General features: G+C 35.8%; 1 protein-coding gene across 6 annotated transcripts in view; it reads right to left on the bottom strand.

Moving 5' to 3' along the window:
* The window catches only part of LOC105197268 (nephrin), a 300,694-nt gene that overhangs the window by 6,196 nt on the left and 274,889 nt on the right, over positions 1-19,609 (bottom strand). For 3 of the 6 annotated variants that reach the window (XM_026133136.2, XM_026133137.2, XM_039447073.1), the window contains 12 exons: positions 17,055-17,225; positions 16,089-16,379; positions 14,228-14,527; positions 12,708-12,844; positions 11,455-11,608; positions 10,928-11,230; positions 9,842-10,117; positions 8,518-8,808; positions 7,692-7,870; positions 6,897-7,317; positions 5,670-5,825; positions 5,033-5,160 (listed from right to left, as the gene is read on the bottom strand). In XM_026133136.2, the coding sequence (XP_025988921.1) occupies positions 5,033-5,160; positions 5,670-5,825; positions 6,897-7,317; positions 7,692-7,870; positions 8,518-8,808; positions 9,842-10,117; positions 10,928-11,230; positions 11,455-11,608; positions 12,708-12,844; positions 14,228-14,527; positions 16,089-16,379; positions 17,055-17,225 (2,807 nt within the window). Of the gene's footprint in view, positions 1-4,984; positions 5,161-5,669; positions 6,023-6,896; positions 7,318-7,691; positions 7,871-8,517; positions 8,809-9,841; positions 10,118-10,927; positions 11,231-11,454; positions 11,609-12,707; positions 12,845-14,227; positions 14,528-16,088; positions 16,380-17,054; positions 17,226-19,609 lie in introns of those variants that run through there. The other 3 variants (XM_039447072.1, XM_039447074.1, XM_039447075.1) reach the window with 3 other exon arrangements.

The raw sequence follows: 19,609 nt of genomic DNA, 5'->3' as shown, positions 1-19,609 counted from the left end.
TACTAATCTAATTAATAATATAATCAGTCTATAATAAGACTCTAATTAGCGATTTATTGATAATACATAATATTATATTATTAACAATAAATTAATAATATAATCATAAAATCTGTAATCGCCTGTAATTAGCAACACTTAATCGAGAATCAGTTTCGATAGTTGCAGATCGTTAAGTGCAAACATGTAATTAACATACACAGGAATATTACAAAGCTCGCTTGTCTCATATTCTGTTTGAATCGCGCGATTCGCGTCACTTCATTTCACACGTTGTCTCGCAGGTTTGTAAGTTGCGAGGCGTTTTCGCTAAAAAATTTGCTCCTATAATTTTTTTCTATCGTGTTTTCCCCGACGGGGAGAAGCGTATCTCGCGTGCGCGAATGTCGGCAGCGTCGAACGGCGTCGTATAATCGCAGTGGCGTGTTAAATCACGCGATCGAGATTAACCGCGTTCCCCGATATTGCACTTTCCTTCGCCTCGCGCGTCTGCAGATGTGTAGATACGAGATAATCTATTTATTAAAAGATGCATCGTTTCGACATTGTTTACTCTTTCGAAGCTCGTTGCGCCTGCGATCAAATGGATACTTACGTTAATTGCATAAACTTATACAAGAGATATCGATTCTTAGGGTTGGGTAGGAACTACTTAAAAAGTTAAAAGTTAAATAATAAAGTTAAAAAATTGAGAAGTTTTAATCTTAACTAAATATTTGTAAAACACAAATTTTAATTTATTAACTGTTTTCTAAATTAAAAATTTACCTGTAATAGAGAGAAATGCATTAAAAAAAAAAGAAAAAAAAACAATATTCCTGTGTTGTTTCATGTAAACTTAATTTAAATTATTAAATTTACTTCATGATATATATTGTAATTGTTTTGTTATTTAAAGTAATCTAATTTTTACAAATTACGATATTCAAACAATGTTTTTCAAATTTAACTTTTAATTTAATCTAAGTTAATTTAATTCGTATACAACTTTTAACTGCGTTAGTTCTATTTACGCAATTTTTAACTAAATTAATTTTTTAAGTCACTAACTTAATTTAATTTAAAAAAATATTAATTTATTTCCTACTATTTCTATGAATAAATTTAATAACATAAATTATTTTTTACATTAAAAAAAGTTTTGTTGCATGAATAAGAATTCTGTTTAATTCAACCAGTATGTTTGTTCCAAAACGTACAAATCAAAAATTTTGTAGAAATTACCAGATTATAATAAAATTTATCAAACGTTCTGATTATAATAAGAATCTTGTTGTAATAACCAGAAATTCTACTCAGTTTCACTCAATCATATAAGTTTTGTTAATATAATCAGATTATTTTTCTCAGTATACCTTTTCTTATTTTTTAGAATTAGAAAAAAAAATTAAATTAAAACAAAATTAAAAATAAATATAAAATGTACAGATTTATTATATAAATACACGGTTAATTATGATAATAATTTAATATTAATTTCTTTATTAACTTTTTAAAGATAATAAGTTTCGCGGTTTACGGAGCAACGTGAAGTTGTCTGTGCATGCTTCGACTCATTTCTAATGTCGTGCATACGTGTAACGGATATGGATACCACCAGCGTGCCGAAGAGCGTCGGTTTATTGCGCGTCGCGATATTTACTCATCCCGAATGCGTCGCGAATGCAATAAACGGAAATGCCGAAACACACGACGGGTGATCATCGCGTGTTGTATTAACGTGTACGCTCTGGCGCGAGATTAATCGCGTTGACGTCGCACGTTACTCGACGCGTTTCCCTTCGGTCGAGTTCTCGCCTCGCGCGTTATCCATGAGAGCAATCTGTTTGTTTAAAAAATGCGCGATTTTTAGCATTAGTCATTCATTTGGAATTTATCATGTCAGTAATTGAATGTTGATATCAATTGTGTTTTCATTCTCTTGAAATTTTTTCTCTCAAAATTTCGGAAAAAATTATACAAAATTCTACACAAATTTAAGAAATGCTACAAAAATCTACTTGAAAATGCTAGGAGTGGAACACCTTTCAAAATTTTTATAAATTTTTTTTATTTTTATAGTGTGTCATTTCTCCGATTTCTATGAATTTCTTGGTAAAACTATAAAACTAGATCAAACTACAACAAACTACAATATTCTACACATTTCTAAGTAGCCTGGCAAAAAAAATAAAAAAATGCAGTTATAATTAAAATAGAAATTTATAGAAATTTATTTCTTTAGAAATACATATTTGACTATTAAACTTAATAAATGTGTTCCAATTCTAGCATTTTTGATATTTTTTGTAGCATTTTCAATGCAGGAATTTTCAAATATCTTAAATGTATTTAAGATTTCTCATTCTACAATATGTAATTTCTGGTGAAATCTTATAACATCTGAAAAAGTTCAAGATATTTTTTATAAATTATAGAGTGAGAAACTTAGAACATTTAAAATACATGTATCAAAATTCATATATATGGAAAATTCTAAGAGAAGATGTGGACTTTTCAAGTTTCGCGGTTTGCGATGACGTGATCAGTGCGAAGTTGCCGCGCGCTTCGAATCCTTCCCAACTTCACGGCGCATCGAAGTCGGAAAGGACGTACTACTCGTCGAAGCGTCGCATCGGTTTGCTGCGTCTCGCGCCACTCGCTTAATCGTTCTGGAATCTGGAACGCGTCGCAAACGCAACGAACGTCGGAAATACCGAAACGAACGATGGGTGGGCGAACGTCGCGTCGCATTACATCTTAACGTTTTGCCCATGATTCCGTTTTGTCCATTGACCGTGTCGTTCCGCGCTCTCAATCGCGTCGCGAGCCCTCCATTTTTGTCATTCGCGGAAAGTGCGCGGGAAAAGAGCATTCCTGGTTTGAGAATACATCTCATATATATGAGCAAGAATACATAATTACTTGCTTATATATATGTGAGACGCGATGATCGTTAAACAGAATATATTAGTCTCCATCCGCTATTAATAATGCCTTTCTGTGTAATTACCGAGACGCGTTATTCTATTTTCCGCTCTTTTAGATCGCGCGTCGCGTGAGATCAAGCAATTAAAGTATTTGCCGATTTATTCAATTAAACCGTCAGTAGCCATATTATATTAATAATCGCTTATAACTAGCTTTGTATCTGCATGCGACGCGACTCGCGAATCGGCTTGACACCGCGGCGGAAAGGTGTCGTTCGCACGCGCGAATTTTCCGTTCGCGGCGCTCGCTCGGTGGTCCGCCATTATATTTTCGCGCGTAACGAATGTCGGAAATCGCGGGCGGACAAAGAGTTGATCGTCGATCGCGGTGTCGCGTTAGTTTTTCGTCGCGATCGCAATCAAATACCGTGACGAGCGCGTCGCGTCGCGTTAATTAGCATTCGCGATCGTAATTAGCTGTTTAGTGCTTCTGATCGACTATTATTTACCTGGGACTATTCTGGGACAACGATGGGTCGACGACGGAAAAATGCGGCGCGCGTGGCGGCGACATTATAACGACCGGTAAGTAAATTCGTTCGATCGTCGATCAATTAACCCCGGCATTATCCCGAAAAAAAGCGAATTTATCGCGGAATCAAAGGAAAAAAAAATTATGTGCGTGGTACTCTCGTATTACCTTCTCGCGTTCGATCAATAGTAATAAATTTGATATTTCTCATGCTATATTCGTTAATCCTATCTTTTTAACGGAATATAAAATAATATAAAATAATTTAAAAACCCTTTTTAACTAAATAAATGACAATAAAAGAACTTTTTTAACTAAATAACATAATAAATAACAAGTAATAAAATCCAAACAATAATCAAATGAAAAACAAATAGTTTTTTTAATTTTTATCAAATTAAAAAAAATCATTTTGTATTTAATTCCCTTTACGTAAAATTTAATTTTTTTCATATTTAATATTATTTTAAAAAATTGCCAACCACTTTCAAATCCTCTACTTTCAGAAAAATAATTTTTATATCGATAGATATACATTTTGTATTGTACGATAAAGAAATCTTTTACATGTAAAAGTTTTTTACATATACATTTTTTTTTCATTTACAGATCAACGACCTGTGCTCGCATCTAGCTCCACAGCATTCCGGTGAGTCGTATAAATCTTTTATAAAATGTAAAATAACGGGCGATTATAAAGCGAAGAATTAAAATCGGAATATTAAAATTTGTTTCTCTTCGCGATTGAATTTCAACTCGTCGGTTACTTCATATTCTATTACTCTCTCGTTACTACTCTTACTTCCATTGTTACGCGAGATCTAACTCTACTGAAAGAAAGCAAGCATGTGTTTAATGATTAGAAAAGCCACGTTAGAGTGATTTCGTGGAGTTTACTTATTGGAAATCTTATTGGATTAAGATGTTGCGAGCATTTAACACTAAAACTGTTCTCACTATAGCGTAATTTTTTATATGAGTTTATGAGATAGATTTACCTTTACCTGAGAGTAGTTACCTTTAGGCGAATACTCTGCGATCGAATGATATGAGATCATTATGACATAAATATGTGATGATATATTATAAAAATATCAGGGTTTTACGTACGAAAATAAATTGCATACTATGTATGACGTATCAAGCTGCAAAAAAAATTGTAATTAAAAAAAAAGAGTAATTTAAATTCAAATAATTAAAATTAATTCTATAACCAGAAGATTCCTACAGATTTTAAAAGGAGAGTCTCGCGCGTAGCTTTAAAATAATCGATAATTAAAATAGCGTTGTGCTCTATAAGTGCAATACATATTATTTCGAGTACAAACGACTGTAAAATAAAATGAAAAGCAGCAAGAAAGACAGTACGGCATTCTGCTCTATGACACCTATCACAACATCTTGCGTTAGAAGGAAAATGAAAAAACAAAACGTAGAGATCAAATGGTAGGTAAAATAAAAGACAGGGAGAGAGCAAGAGCGAGAGCAGCAAAACTAATAGGGGAAGTGGAACAGAAAAAGTGTTGCTAGAACTCAAACCTACCCTCCGGAATTACTTGTTACTAAGAACATACTGACTGATGGCACTGACCACGTAATCATTAGCGTCGAAGTTGACGTCGCTCTTCTCATCCGACATCGAACTTAATTCGCCGGTCATGGTGTCGCCGTTGACAGTGGATGGTGCGTACATATCCGCGGTCTGTGACTTATTAATGCCTGTGCAAAGATAACATGTGATGAATACGTGAATGGCAAAGCGAGATGTGGGTAATAAGGGTAGTGACTACGGCTACGGCCGCACGCAGAAGATGAATGTAATCAAATCAAATTTATTTTATTTTTTTCACTAATTGCACATGCAAATCGCAAATTTTCTTAATAATTTATATGAATAATTTAAAAGACATAACAGTAAAGTTAATGTTTGTGTAATAAAGTTATAATAATGAATTCATTATGTAACAAACTTCAATCCATATATTTATTAGTATTACTAATTAGCTTTATATTTAATTGACATAATTAAAATATTAATAATTTGTATATTTTGATTTGATTAAATATGTACGGTATCGTGTAAGATTTTAATTTTAAATATTTTAAAATCTCAAAATTAAAGAAATAGCAAATTGGACTCATCTCCTGTTCATGGCTGTAGCCAAATGTTAACTTAATCTTCTACATTAAAGCGCGTATGCGCTAAGTATTGTTGGACGCAAACTTACGAGCTTTATTTCGTTTTCGTATTATGTACCACAACATGATGAAGACATTAACGATAAAAATGATGACGGAAGTCGCCGCTAACGTATAGATATAATTCATCGGAAAGTCGCCCTTTTCCAAGAGGACATCCGGCAGGTTTTCCTCTTTATTCGGGCCTAAGGAAATAAAGGAAAGAAAGAACACATGATATCATATTTACCAGCACGCTGGACCTTCTTTTTCGACTTTATTGTAGCAAAGACTATGGTCGCGGCAATGAGTAGGCAAGCAGAGGCGGAAACAGTGATGATAATGACGATGATGTAGGAGGAACTATTCTCGCTTGATGTCAACTCGGTTGGTGGCGCCTCGCCTGTAACCCAAGCCAATGCCCCATCACCGGTTTTGTGTTATTCATGCAATGAACAGGTCTACGTTGTTAGTCACACGTTCAACTTCGAAATCCTCGGCTATTGTGAACGTCGTAACGTCCCGCTAATACGATGGATTTACAGCCAATAATTAGACAGGTCAAATGCAGCAACTAAATACTTGCTTACAACTTAACTATTTTCTTCCTTCAAAAAAAAGGCAAGCGAGTAACTGTTGGATTGTGTTTCCGCACCGGTGTAAAGTAGCCATGACAATTACGCGCGACAATTACGCGACAGTTTTATATCGGTTTTGAAATTTCAACTATAACTTTTTTCTCAAACCTGCAATTTCTCTATCTTTGAATTAAAAGCGCTTGAAAAAGTACTGTATCAAAAACAAATTTCAAAGCTAAGCGTCACCGTACTGATACGACCATTGGAGCGAATCATGCTGAAAATCACTACATTGTACGCACTATGATGTTTGTAAATACTATGCTATATAAAGTCCAATGTACTTTATTATAACTAACCCACGAAATCTAGATGCCATGCAAACAACACTAAATGTATGTAACATAATACACGATCAACCTAATTACCGAGTACAATTAATTACGTGGATACGTGGGGCAATCGCGTTTAATTATGTCTCGATGATCTGCATAATGATTTAGCAAGCTGTTATTTTCTACTATGTAGCGTGAATAACGATGTACTATCTAATGCAGATACTTTGGTCGTGAGAAAAAAAAATTGTAAATCTCCATGAGAATGATCTTTATGATTAGGACTTCTGATAACTAGATGTTTCGTCGGAAAGTCGCTGTTTTCGAATAGGAAAGCAATCTACGATGTTTATCTACGACTTACGAAGCGTCTGGACTTTGACGAGATCCGGCAAGAAACCACTGTCTCCCTTTTCGTTGATGGCCTTTACGCTAAACACGTAATAAGTCCCCAGCGACAGGCCGGATATGGTGGCCTTGTACTCGCCGGGCGAGATGTCCAGGTAGTGATAGCGATCCTCGTAATCCTGCGCCTGTCGCCATCGTATCTGATGGGACGTCGGCAGGCCGCCGTCGAAACCGCGCTTCCAGATCAACGTTACCGAGTCGTGCGTATAGTTATAGACTTCTAAGTCACTCGGCTTGTCCGGAGGCGACGTTACGTCCAAATGTATATCGTCTGTGGCTTGTCCCATTTTGTTTTGGGCGCGACACTCATACTTTCCGTAGTCCTGCGACCTCACGTGATGGATAGTCAACGTCGTTTCCGAATAGAGCTCGGACAACTAGGGAATGTAGAGAAGATTTTATTTTATCATTAAGGATACAAATATGATTAAGATATCAAAATCAGAAAGATATTTCAAGCGCGCGCTTTTGGAGTCCTTGTGATGATATCGTTACGTATCTTTCGGGTAAAATTTTAAATGAGTGTGTTGTAACCTCTTTACAACTTTTGAATTTACAATGGTAAATATCTCTTTAACTATGTCCAATATGGAAATTCTGTCAAAGTAAAATTCGTTCTTCAAAGTTAAACGAAGAACAAGATTTACAGTATGCAATACAATACTGTGAAGCTTCGGCGCGCTCTAAAGGAGATGTACTGGTAAAGGAAGTCGTTATTTAAGAGATAAGTACATCTTATAAAGCGACTTACATCACTGTGAACGATACTGTATTTATCCTCGGTTGCATTCGACAATAAAGTTTTCCCATTGAAGATCCAAGTGAAACGCGGCAATGGAGATCCTCGCGCTTTGCAGAACAATTGGACGCTTATTCCTCTGTTCGCCGCTGCCTTTCGCGTCAGCGGGGTGTTCGTCATTTCCGGTTTAACTGCGCATAAAAGTACCCAGTAAATTCTTTATTACGATACGCGCTTTTCCGATACGCGCGAATTGCCCACGCGAATATATTTCGCAAAGTTTCGCGTATATCGCGCGTATATTTGTAATTACTTTTTCTATCGAGATCCAATTCGACATTTTTTGCAGTAATTGTAAAGTCAACTGCGCTTCTATTGACTTCTATTGTTGATTATCTGATATTGACTAAATAATTATCGCAATAATAATATTGTAATTTAGTTATTAACATCAATAATTAGGACACTTTTCGCTAAACTACTATTAATTGTGCACCGTATGAATACTGAGACTAAATATTAGCAACCAATAATTATTAGTCACGCACGAATTCTCTCGATTTTTTTGTTTCCACTTCATTTACATACTAAATGCACTGCTGTTTTACTTTTTTCTACAAATATAATAATATTTAATATCTAATTAAATCATCGTTATTAGATGAGGTACAATTAAATTCAGATAATATACAGTGAGATTAAATTACAATATTATTATATAAATTGTTAAAACTATTAAATAAAATTCATTCAATTTTTATCGCACTTAGAATTTCTCACTTACAATTAGAGTTCAGCTATTATTATTATTATAAACAAAATAAAATTCTTTACGTACAATTCGTAATAAATAGAATAGGGTCCGATGTTACGTTGCCGATGCCATTGTTAACCTTGCATCGATACTCGCCGACGTCTTCCTGGCTGGGATACTCTATATGAAGATACGATGTCCGATTAATGAAAGACGTCGAGTAACGTCCCGGCAGTTCAGGATTCGATCCGACTTTCTGCCATGTGACATACTCGTCGCCGATCGGACTGCCGTCGACTTCGCAGAATAGCTTCGCCTCGATACCCGGCGGATAAACTAGCCCCGACGAAGAGGTGCGCTTGATTTTAGCTGGATCTGCGGGATACCGCGAGTAAAATAATGAATTATGATTCGTGAGAAAGAAAGGAAAAGAGATTATACAAAAGATTAAAGAAAGATTAAAGTAATTAAAAGAAATTGAGCAAAAAATTAGTGATAGAGAAAACTGCAAGAAACTAATTAATCGATCACCTGTAGACACATATTATAATTAATTGACAATCTTTTAAGATGTCAAATACTGTTAATTCTTTTTTCAAAACCATTTTACACGATCTATAATTTGCAACAAAATTCAAGACAGAATTCTATTTATAATTTTATATCGAATTATGTATAGAATATTTGATTGTTTTTTTTTTTGACATAGATGAGTTACTAAAAATATTACATGGTTATTAAAAAATACACATAAATATAGTAAAAGTATGTCATAGAAAATTCTTTAATAATGGTACCAGTTTCAATAATATCCACAATTGTAACAATATCCGTTCGTAGAAATAAACTTCGTAAATGTAAAAGAAATATTTGTAAGTTATGGCATATCAGAAGAGAGCGAAGTATATTTAACATGCTATAATAACGAAGTTTTAATTGAAGATCTTAAAGCACATCAAAATGTTTTTAAGACTAATTAAAAAACAATTTAAAGATTTACTTAATATTTTAGTTCAAAAAGAATCTTCTAATGAGCATGTTTATTTTTGATTTTACTGAAATTTTTCTAACTGATTAAATTTCACTATTATAGGCAAGGATATTTCTTACGTTCAGTTAATAAACAAGTAACTTGCTCACAAGATGTTATCACGTAGGTGATCAGATAGGTAAATTGTAGTTTATGTCATTTACAATTCAAAGGTATTTATACACTGCACGTATTTCATGTGTCTCGTTTATTGATATATTTTATGTATAAAATTATATAAACAAAATTCTGTCTCGAATTCTGTCGCAAATTATAGATCACGTAAATTGACTTTATAATAAAATAATTCATCGCGATAAGATTGTAATGAAGTTGAATTGCACCCTGTAAATTAACACGGTGATATTGGTTACTTACACTGCACGGTCAAATTTAGCTGGTAGAAGGTGGTTCCCTCCTTGTTCAACGCCTCACATATGTACGTGCCGGCGTCATGACGATCCAATCTCGTGATATTTAGCGTGGCACCGTGCGCGGTTATTCTCTTACCGCTAGTACCCAACGGCAGACCATCCCTCGTCCACGTGTATTCCGTTGTGTTGGGATTGCCCCTCGCCGATACGGAAATTACAAAGGGCTCTCCTTCCAGGCCGGTTAATTCGTAAGGGTCCAACGGCGAGAATATCGGCTTGTCTACGGAACAAAAAGAAAATACGTCCGTATCGTATGTTATCACAGTTTATATTTCCGTCATATCTAATTGGGCAAGGTATTAAAAAAATAGCATTGCTTTGAGACGATATACGTTCGATATAATTTTCAAATAAGTATTAAAGCAAAAAAGACAAATAGATCTTTTAAAAATTGCTATTTGATAAAGCTACATAGTTTCATTTCTTTTTTCCCAAGTTTGTACACAAGTTTGAACGTTCGTTGCACAATTTTATTTCTTTCATTTCCTCGATATAACCACGTGCAATTAAAAAAAAACTTAATTCTTGTATTATTGTATATTCAAGCAGCAAAATTACAATTTTGAAAAGTATGAAAAAAATATAAAAATTCGCTACATTTGCATATCCATTTATTATATAGTTATATCTATTTAATATATAAATTCTTTTCATCATCAATATCACGCGTGTATATTTTTAATATGTTTTTGTAACAAGTTTATATAAAAATAAATAGCGGATTAATTTTTTTCTCTTCGCGATCTCATCCATGCATTCTTTTCAACTCATTTGTGCTCCGATTGATTGTTATTGTATACCATTGTTATTGTACATACGAAATATCGCGGATAAAATGCAAATAAATTTATACCAGCGCGATTCGATACATATCCAGAGAGATAGAGATACCTGCCGCGCATTCGCGCTTCGCGGAGATTTCCGGGTTGAATGCACCTCGCGTGTCGGATACGATCGCGCGTGCATGCTAATCTTCGCAGGTGTGCGGATTATATGCTGTTAAGAGCGATCTACTTAAGTCTACACTCACAAAGTACGTCGAGCGTCGTGGCGTCGTGACTGGATCTCCCCAATTCAGTGTTCTTGGCCTCGCAGGTGTACACCTCGCCGTTCATATCCTCGGTTAAGTCCAGCGAGAGCTCGACGGACGAGACGTAGCCGCTGTGTAATCCGGGCTTGGTACTGTTCCTGGTGCCGGGCACCGGTATCCCGTTCTTCCACCACGACATCTCGGCGGCGGGATTGCTGCTGCTCGATTCGCAGATTAGACGTCCCTCCTGGCCGGCGTGAAAATCCTGGGGCTCGCGGTTAATCTTTACCCTCTCGGGCGGAACTGCAGGAGGCAAAAAAGAAGTCGACGGTTTAAAATATCGCTGCGCCGAGATTCGCGACTCGCGAAGAAAAAGAGAGTAATTACAGCGTCGTTCAATCATCTCTACGTGCTAGCTCTTCTTACTGGAGAAACTTAATGTCTCTCCCCTCGATCTAAGTGCAAGTCTCGATAAAAACACACAAAAGGATTTTGATAATGAATATACGGGATGAGCTATATCTTACAATAGACTTTTAGCACGAGCATTTTGAGCATGGGGTACTCGGTGGCGGAATTCGTCGCCTCGCATCGCACATGGGCATTGTTATCGGAAGCGTTGACGAGTATCGCTAGCTCGCTCGAGACAGCGTGATTTCGCTGTCTCACTGTGCCAGGTACCTGCGGCATAAGGCAATGTTAGTGTAACGGTCTACGTAGTGGCAAATCTCAAAATATCTAAATCAATAGAGACCAAAACGTAGTAAAAATTAATATTTGCTTCAAAGGAGTAAAAGATAAGTCCATAAATTGTAAGATTTTTTTAAAACATAAAATTGGATTTAAAATGGATAATTCTTACAAATTACAGATTTTTATCATTCTTGCCCAGAATTTCAATTCGAAATTATCCTCTATTCGAGGAAGTTACAAGAAGATTTAAAGCTGTTACTTTTAGTAATTATTATAACTTTAGAAAACGAATTTTAAGATTTTTGTTTAATTAAAACATTACGAAAAATTTAAAATAACCACAAGTTTTAATTTCCGGTCATACAAGATCATTTTCCCATATTTAAAGATGTACGGGTCATATCTAAAAACATTACCAAAAATATAAAAACTTTATAGGATATTTAATATTATGAATATTTGTGTAAATTTAAACACAATTCATTCATTGGTTTGAAAGTTATTTAATTTTTTGCTTACTTTTAATCCTCATATAAAATCACGTTTTGCATTACCAATTAAATAAAAATTTTTTATATAAAACTCTAATAAATATTCGTACAAAAATGCATTTAGATCCACTTACTTCATTAAACGTTGTTTATTTACTACGGTAAAATATAGCAATTTTTGTTGAAAAAACCATTATAACTATAGATTAAATTTTTTCATTATTGCAGCTATAGTTTCAGGGTCAAAATTCAAGCATTCACGACCAAAATTTTTTATTATTGATTAAAAAAAAATAAATAAATCTAGAAAAGAGCTTTCAGTTTTTAAATTTCAATAACTTTTAACTCGTGTTGTATAGTCAAAACATCCTTAATCGAACGTCTGAGAAAAATTAAAAATTTGCATTTTGGGACTAAGTAATTTATTAAATTAATAAAAATTAATTGCTTCCATTAATATTATTTCTTTAATTAAGAAAAATTTGTGAGAAGAGAAAAATGAGGAAGGAGTTTTTATGCTTAGAGTCTCGTGTCTTTTCTGTGTGATAATCCGCCACTACTAGATTTACGACAATCCCTTGTATGAGTTCACGTACCTTGCGGTCGTTCTTGTACCATGTTAACGTGGCCAATGGATTACCCGCCGTAGCGGTGCACATAAGCTTCAGCACCGTTCCGGCGACTATCGTCGTGCCCTCTTCGTATCCGGTGACGGTTAGTTTAGAAGGTGGATCTGCAAGATCGAATAAGTCCGATTAATTATTGTTTCACCGTCCACGTATTATGATTCTCTAACATTTGCCATTATACTCGTACATATACGCAATTCAATAAAAAAAATTTTATCAAAAAAGTGGATGTGAGCAGAAGAAAAAGATTATACGGTGGAAAAATTTTTGAAGCCCAGAGCGAATAACGTGTAATAAAAAGAAACACAAACTTTTTGCCTTCATTTTTTATCGCGCCGCACTCCGCGCGTTTATCGTCTTCATTTTCCTCAACTCCATCTCGCTGTTTAATAAACATTTGGTAAAAGGCTTATGATAATTTGTAAGGATTATTTGTTGAACGCAGTTACATTATTGGACACGAGTGGCATTCGTTATAGTCTCGGATTGCCGAGCGGTATTGATTGGAGGCCACTAATTGTTTAGTATATTCAGACAGCGAATAATTTTAATGCATGTAATTACAAGCTGAAAACGCAGTTGATTATACAAGGATTATTTATTTATGGCGGAAATTAATGTCGGTCGATTACGGTTGTATTATTGCGAAAGTGTATCATGCGCACAACATGACGTAATGTCGAATATGTTAAATGAATTCTGACCATCGGATTCGCGAGATAGTGTGCGTATGCGTGTTTTGGGACCCCGGATAACGGCGGCGTGGTCGATTAATTTGTCACCGTGCGCCACGAAGATGTCAGCGAAAACAGGCAACAGCATTATCGTTACCCAATATTCTAAACGCGTTACAAATTGATCAATGAGAAAAATCAAACGCGTTATTCGTTATTATTTCGACAATGTACTTAAGAAAAATATCCACGTGTTTATTCGTTTTGAAACTGATTTTTTTTTACCTTAGATAATTTTGTTTATTTTTTTTCTATTTTTAAATTGTACATATTGTCTAGCATTTTTTTGATCAGAAGTTAAAAAAAGAAATGAAGATCTTTATATGACGTTATTTTATATTATATTTACCTTATTTACGTTTTAATTGAAAATACATTAAATATAGTGGGTTCCTCTTTAACGAGAATATCCATGAAGAAAATTAATTTATAAATGAAGCCCGAAGTGCGTAAATAATCAACTAAATTTCGTTAATCCTGTATCTTGTATTTTATCCTGTCGAAGATTTATTCGAGGCGCGGCCACTAAAAAATTTAATATCGTCAATTGGCAATTGAAAGGTCCTTCCGTAAGATATCTCGTAGTAGTTCCGGTACACCCGGTACGGGTTCTTTGACGCGGAACGGAAATTAGATTTTCACCGCGGGCGAGAAGCGTGGAGTCTCTCGTTACAACTGCAATGTGTCCGCGTGATGCACTTGCACCGAGCACCGGGATGAAATTGTATGATAGAGAAAGAGGAGGACGCTCACATATCACGTTGATGGTGTGCGTGCCGACCACGTTTTCCGTGAGCTTCGCGTTGGAAGCGTGGCAGATGACGACGATGCTGCGGCTCCTGCGATTAATGCTGAACGTCACGTTCGAGCTGGTGATCCAGCCACCGTTCGGTGCCATCTCCGTCTTCGAGGCGTTGCTCTCGAAATTATGCCCGTCCACCGTCCACTTTATATCCGCGGGCGGATTCGAGTTCTCAGTCGAGCAAGTAATGAGCACCTGGTCGTCCGCCTTCGCCTCGGTCGGCCCGGTGATGGTTACTCCGGCGGGCGCAACTGCGGGATCGTAAAAGCAAGCGTGTGAAAAAAGCTCGAATTAGTTCACGTAAGCGGTGGTTCATAAAAATCCCTGATAGAAATAAAGTAGATGAAGAATAGATGAGGTAGATATTAGACATGTGCGAACGTGCGTTTTTGTCGAATCGAATTCCATTTCAAATCGAGAAAATTTTTTCCGAATTAAATCGCTGATACATAACTTTTAATTAACATAATTATTGTTAAGTTGAAAATTAATATATAAATGTTAACAGAAGAGATTTCTATATTGCAAAAAAAATTATTGATATATTGATTGTATGACATAAAGTGAATTTAAATATAATACAAGTATGATTAAATTTTCATCATTCGAAAATTTCAAATCTAAGAGGTTCGAATAGGTTTGAATAAATTTGAATCTTATTCGATTGAATTCGTATTCAAATAATTCGCAGATCGATTTGAAACAAGATAGGAATAAGTACAAATTCTTAACGGAATAAAAAAAATATATGCATATCAGTACAAAGATGAAAGCAAAAAACACTAGAAGAGATAATGAAGAAGGATAACGCAAATTATTGAATTCGCGCTTTCAAAATCTCGATATTCTAAGCAAATTTCTGGGTACCGAAAACCGAGCTTTTCGAGAAACGAATGTCGTTCGCCGTCGTCAATTTTCATTTTTGACGTTGGCCGTAAAAATATAAAATAGGGTTTACCGACAGGCTGTCAATAACTGCAACAGCACGGTCGACAGCCGTTTACCCTTAATCGTAAGTGTACGATAAGCCACCCACGGTATTTTTCTAGCTTTATCCACATATATCACGCGAACATAAAGTTAGCAAAATTTCAATTTGGGTAACGCGAACGTAGCCTTGGCAAAAATAGAGAAGCGGAATTATTTATGCGGCTGTTCCGTCGGCAAGAGATCGTCCATACGCTGCACAACCTTAGTTGTGCAATACTATGCATTGCGGTAAAGTAATGGTAAGTGCCACAGACAGGCACCGGGCAACGTTAATATTCTAAGACCTTAAATACGTCTCAAGTATCACTCTCGAGAAATGCGCATTCTGCAAGTTTCAAAAATAGTACAAAATATTGGAATCTTAAGAGCAATAAGGTTCATCCCTTCTACTTTTTAAATATCACTTTTTGAATCCAGTTTCAATAATATCAATTAATTAATTCTTTAAAATTATTAATTTATCCAGATAAAAAAAATAAAATCTGAAATTCTCGAATGCAGTCGTGATAAATTAAATTGAGATATTTCGCGTTATTCAAATATTAATATAAAAAAGATTACAACATATAATACATGTATATAGGCGAGATGTAAGGATTATAATATGTACCTATTACCTAAATGTATTAAAAATTTAAGCCTATTATTCGATTCCCCAATTAATATAAGAGTTGCACACACCATTATACGAAGGATGGGTATCATATGCAAGGAAGGGATGGGAGAGCTCTTCAGAGTTCCTCAGAGCATTTCTCGAAATGCAATTTGCAACGTTTTACCGCTACCTAACCGCGCGCAATTATCGCAGACGCGCACACTTACAAAGTACGGTGAGGTCGACGTGCACTTTCATGGGCTGCACGCTCATGATGTTGGAAACCTCGCATCTGTAGCGGGCCTTGTCGTCCTCCGCACGGGCTGTGAACGAATACACGTTCTCGCTGAGGCCTGGGCCTCGCCGATGGGCCGCCGTGACCTTCTCGTTGTTCCTGTACCAGACAATTTCCGCCTGCGGATTTCCGCCGCGTGATCGACAGGCGAGCTCCACATTTTGACCGCGTTGCACGGTCTCGCCCTCGGTGTAGCCCTCTATGTACGGTGGACCGGGTGGATCTGCAAAGCAGAACGCCGGCGTTACACGGAAGTTTCGTTATTCACGCTAACGAAACTTATTTGAAAACGTAATCCGGATAATTGGGATCAAAAGTCATTCTCAGCTCAAATAACTCAAAGAGACGACGCGCATGCGAGATCGGAGAAGAGCTCCACGAATACGTGAATCTGCACGTCGCGCGTTCTAATTCTGTATATCAAGCGAATTGCAATTCATACCGAGGATTATATCACGTAATAAACTCAACCTAACTTGTTACATTAATTTCAGCAATAATTGGCGAAAGCAACACTAAATAATTTTGCTATTATATGCCTCGCAATACGTATCGCGTCATGTATCTCTAAATTGGTAAAGTTACTCTCTAGGCTCTTGATGTCCTATCTTGTAATTACGATACGTAGAAAGCATTTGTTTTTATATACGCGTACAAATGAGAAACTACTCGCGTCATGCAGTTTTGTTACACTAATAAAGAATCGAAAAATTAAAGGGAGCGAGGATCGGAAATTAATGTCGACTCGTTTTCGACTAATTCCGGTAACGCTGCGAACTCTAATTTCGTATAACGCCATGCTTTTTTCGCGACAATATATCGAGCGTGCTGACACGGGGTAAGCGATCACGCGAGCTATTACATTTTTTGCTGCGTACATTATGTCGGTCGTACTTACAGAAAACGGAAAGTGTAATGGTGGCCCGCATAGGCCTGTCTATGGGTATTGCCGGGTGGCTGGCCTCGCAGGTGTAATCCATCCCATTATCGTCCGCCGTAGGCGTGATGATAATGGAACCGCGAGTGTCGTACTTGAGCAATTCCTTCGTTTCCCCGGGCTTCTCCTTGTCTGAAACATTGTCCGCGCAAATCGCGAAATAAATACCACCTGCCATCCGCTTCTACTTTAAAGCCGCGAAATTAACCACTTTCCTTTGCGATTACCATTTTTTGCCTTTCATGTTACTTGAGAATTTCAGGAATGCGGAATAGCAAATTGCCGTTAAGTCCAGTTGCCATTTTAGCATTGTTTATTGTCTGTAACTCTTTGATAATTTCAAGAAAGTATAATGATATTACATTGATATTTTATAAATTATACTTTTTAGAATTTGTCAAAAGCAGACAATTGCTTTCAATTCAAATTATTACAATATTATGTTTATTTCAAAATTAATTTTAAGCATTCACTTATCCCTTAACTTATGAGATAAAAAAAAAGTTACGCTTCTAATATCGTGGATCTTTAATTTTCAAAGGCTAATGAAATGAAACCCACATTAATCTTAAAAGCGTTTTCATTATATCTTTAATATATGGACCCTCATTTATCTCTTTTTAATCAAAACTAATAAAATGATTGTATCAAAACTTATAATGATGAGTCTTGCATTATTCTTATTTAAAGTATGTTAACAAGCTTTCAGCGTTGAAAGATTCAATATGGGTCCAATTGGTCCACCTCGTAAGTTACCCAAGCAGAACAGGGAGTCATCAAGACGTCAAAATGATGTCAAAGTGACTGCAAAATAATTATTAAAAGTCACTTTTCAATCAATTATGATTCATTTTGATGTCATTTTGACACAATTGTGAATCACTTTGATGTCATTTTGACTTGTTGTTCTGCTTGGGTAATGGTCAAGAAAATTAAAATTACACGTCTTAACGCACATGCATTTATGGGAGAACTAATTTCAATGCGCGATATTGATTCTTGTCCGAGATTCAAAGACGCTTTAATCGCTCGATCATTTGCGGGGGTTGTCGAATTAATTCGAGACTCGCGAAGAAAGCTGAATTATTCATGGACGGCGCGCCGGCGTGGATACCCGTAATTTACATTAGAACCGCGAGTCTACGCAACGTCACGAGAAAGATGCGCGTATTCGCGTATTTCGCAATCTCTTTTTAAATCTCCGTTAAAAGCCCCGGGCAAGCTTTTACGCGGGAAGCACGACGCACGACTCTTTATACTCCGCGCGTTACAATCCACACGGTTTTTGGAGACACGCCGGGGACAGAAACGCACTCAACGGCGACGAAGTGCGTTGAGTTGACTGGATGCGTAACAGTCGGGGGAAAGATTGCTGTTGAAATGACGAGCATCGTAACAAAGGAAATGACGACGACGACGACGATTACGATTTATTTTTGCACGTAGACTTACTTTCGCGTTGTTCACAGCCTCGCCGTTGTTAGATTGTGCGCATCTAACTATGAGTATAGCGAGCGCTAAGATATTGCTCCTTCAATTTCTTGTAAAGTTGCGTTAAGGGTGTTTTAGCTTTATAATACTAGCTAAAAGTTATCAAAATTTAAAAGCTGCAGGCATCTTGGGTTTAGTCTTTCTTTTCTTAATTAACGACAAAAAAAATTTTCCTCGTGAATACTTGAATACCTTGAGACCAGCTGTAAAGAAAAAACAAGAAAAAATTTGGCTCATAAATGATTTATGTAGCGAAAATGATTGTATTTTTTTGCAGTTTCAGATAAATAACTTTTAGAGTTTTATTAGTATATGTGAAAATTTTGATTTAATTCGTCATGCTGTTTTTTCAACAAATTTGCAAATAAGTGTTATCAAACGCAATTTTACATAAAAATCAAGAATAAACAAAAAAATCAAATAACTTTTAAATCAATAGATAAAGAATGTTACAATTTTACAAATATTCAAACGTAATGATAAAATAAAATTGTTTTTAGTTTAGCACTTGGAGATGTACGCATCCTTCGCATTATGCTAACTTCAGGTAAAATATTGAAAGTATTAAACAGTTTCCAGCGAGGGCGAGGAGAAGGCAATTTTTATCGCGCAAAGCGAAAAGAAATGTTATCGCACTTTTCGTAAGACCAACTTATTCATGAGTACAAAGTTCGCGGGTGTGGCGATTTTCATTGCGGTACATTACAAAATATATGAATGTTGTTCCCTGTTTTGAAAACGTATTACAAATTACGACGGAATTGATGTTCACGTTTTACACCGACAGGGATAATATTAAAATACGTAATGTAAAATAATATCAAAATACTCATTTTACCTCCCATCGAATAATCCGCTAAATGTAAAGAGCAAATTTGTTTTAAATACCTATAAATTCATCACGGTCTGGTTACGTGTATTTTCCGATAATGAATTCGTGTTATATGCGATAACCGCGATATTTGTAAAAATATACGTGCCTTCCTTCTCCATGAATTTTGTGCGCGCGCGTCGAATATAAGCAG

The sequence above is a fragment of the Solenopsis invicta genome, chromosome 3, assembly GCF_016802725.1.
Source record: "Solenopsis invicta isolate M01_SB chromosome 3, UNIL_Sinv_3.0, whole genome shotgun sequence".
NCBI classification, from domain to species: domain Eukaryota; kingdom Metazoa; phylum Arthropoda; class Insecta; order Hymenoptera; family Formicidae; genus Solenopsis; species Solenopsis invicta.
Note: the sequence above shows the minus strand (reverse complement) of the source record. Positions and strands in the feature narration are given on the sequence as shown.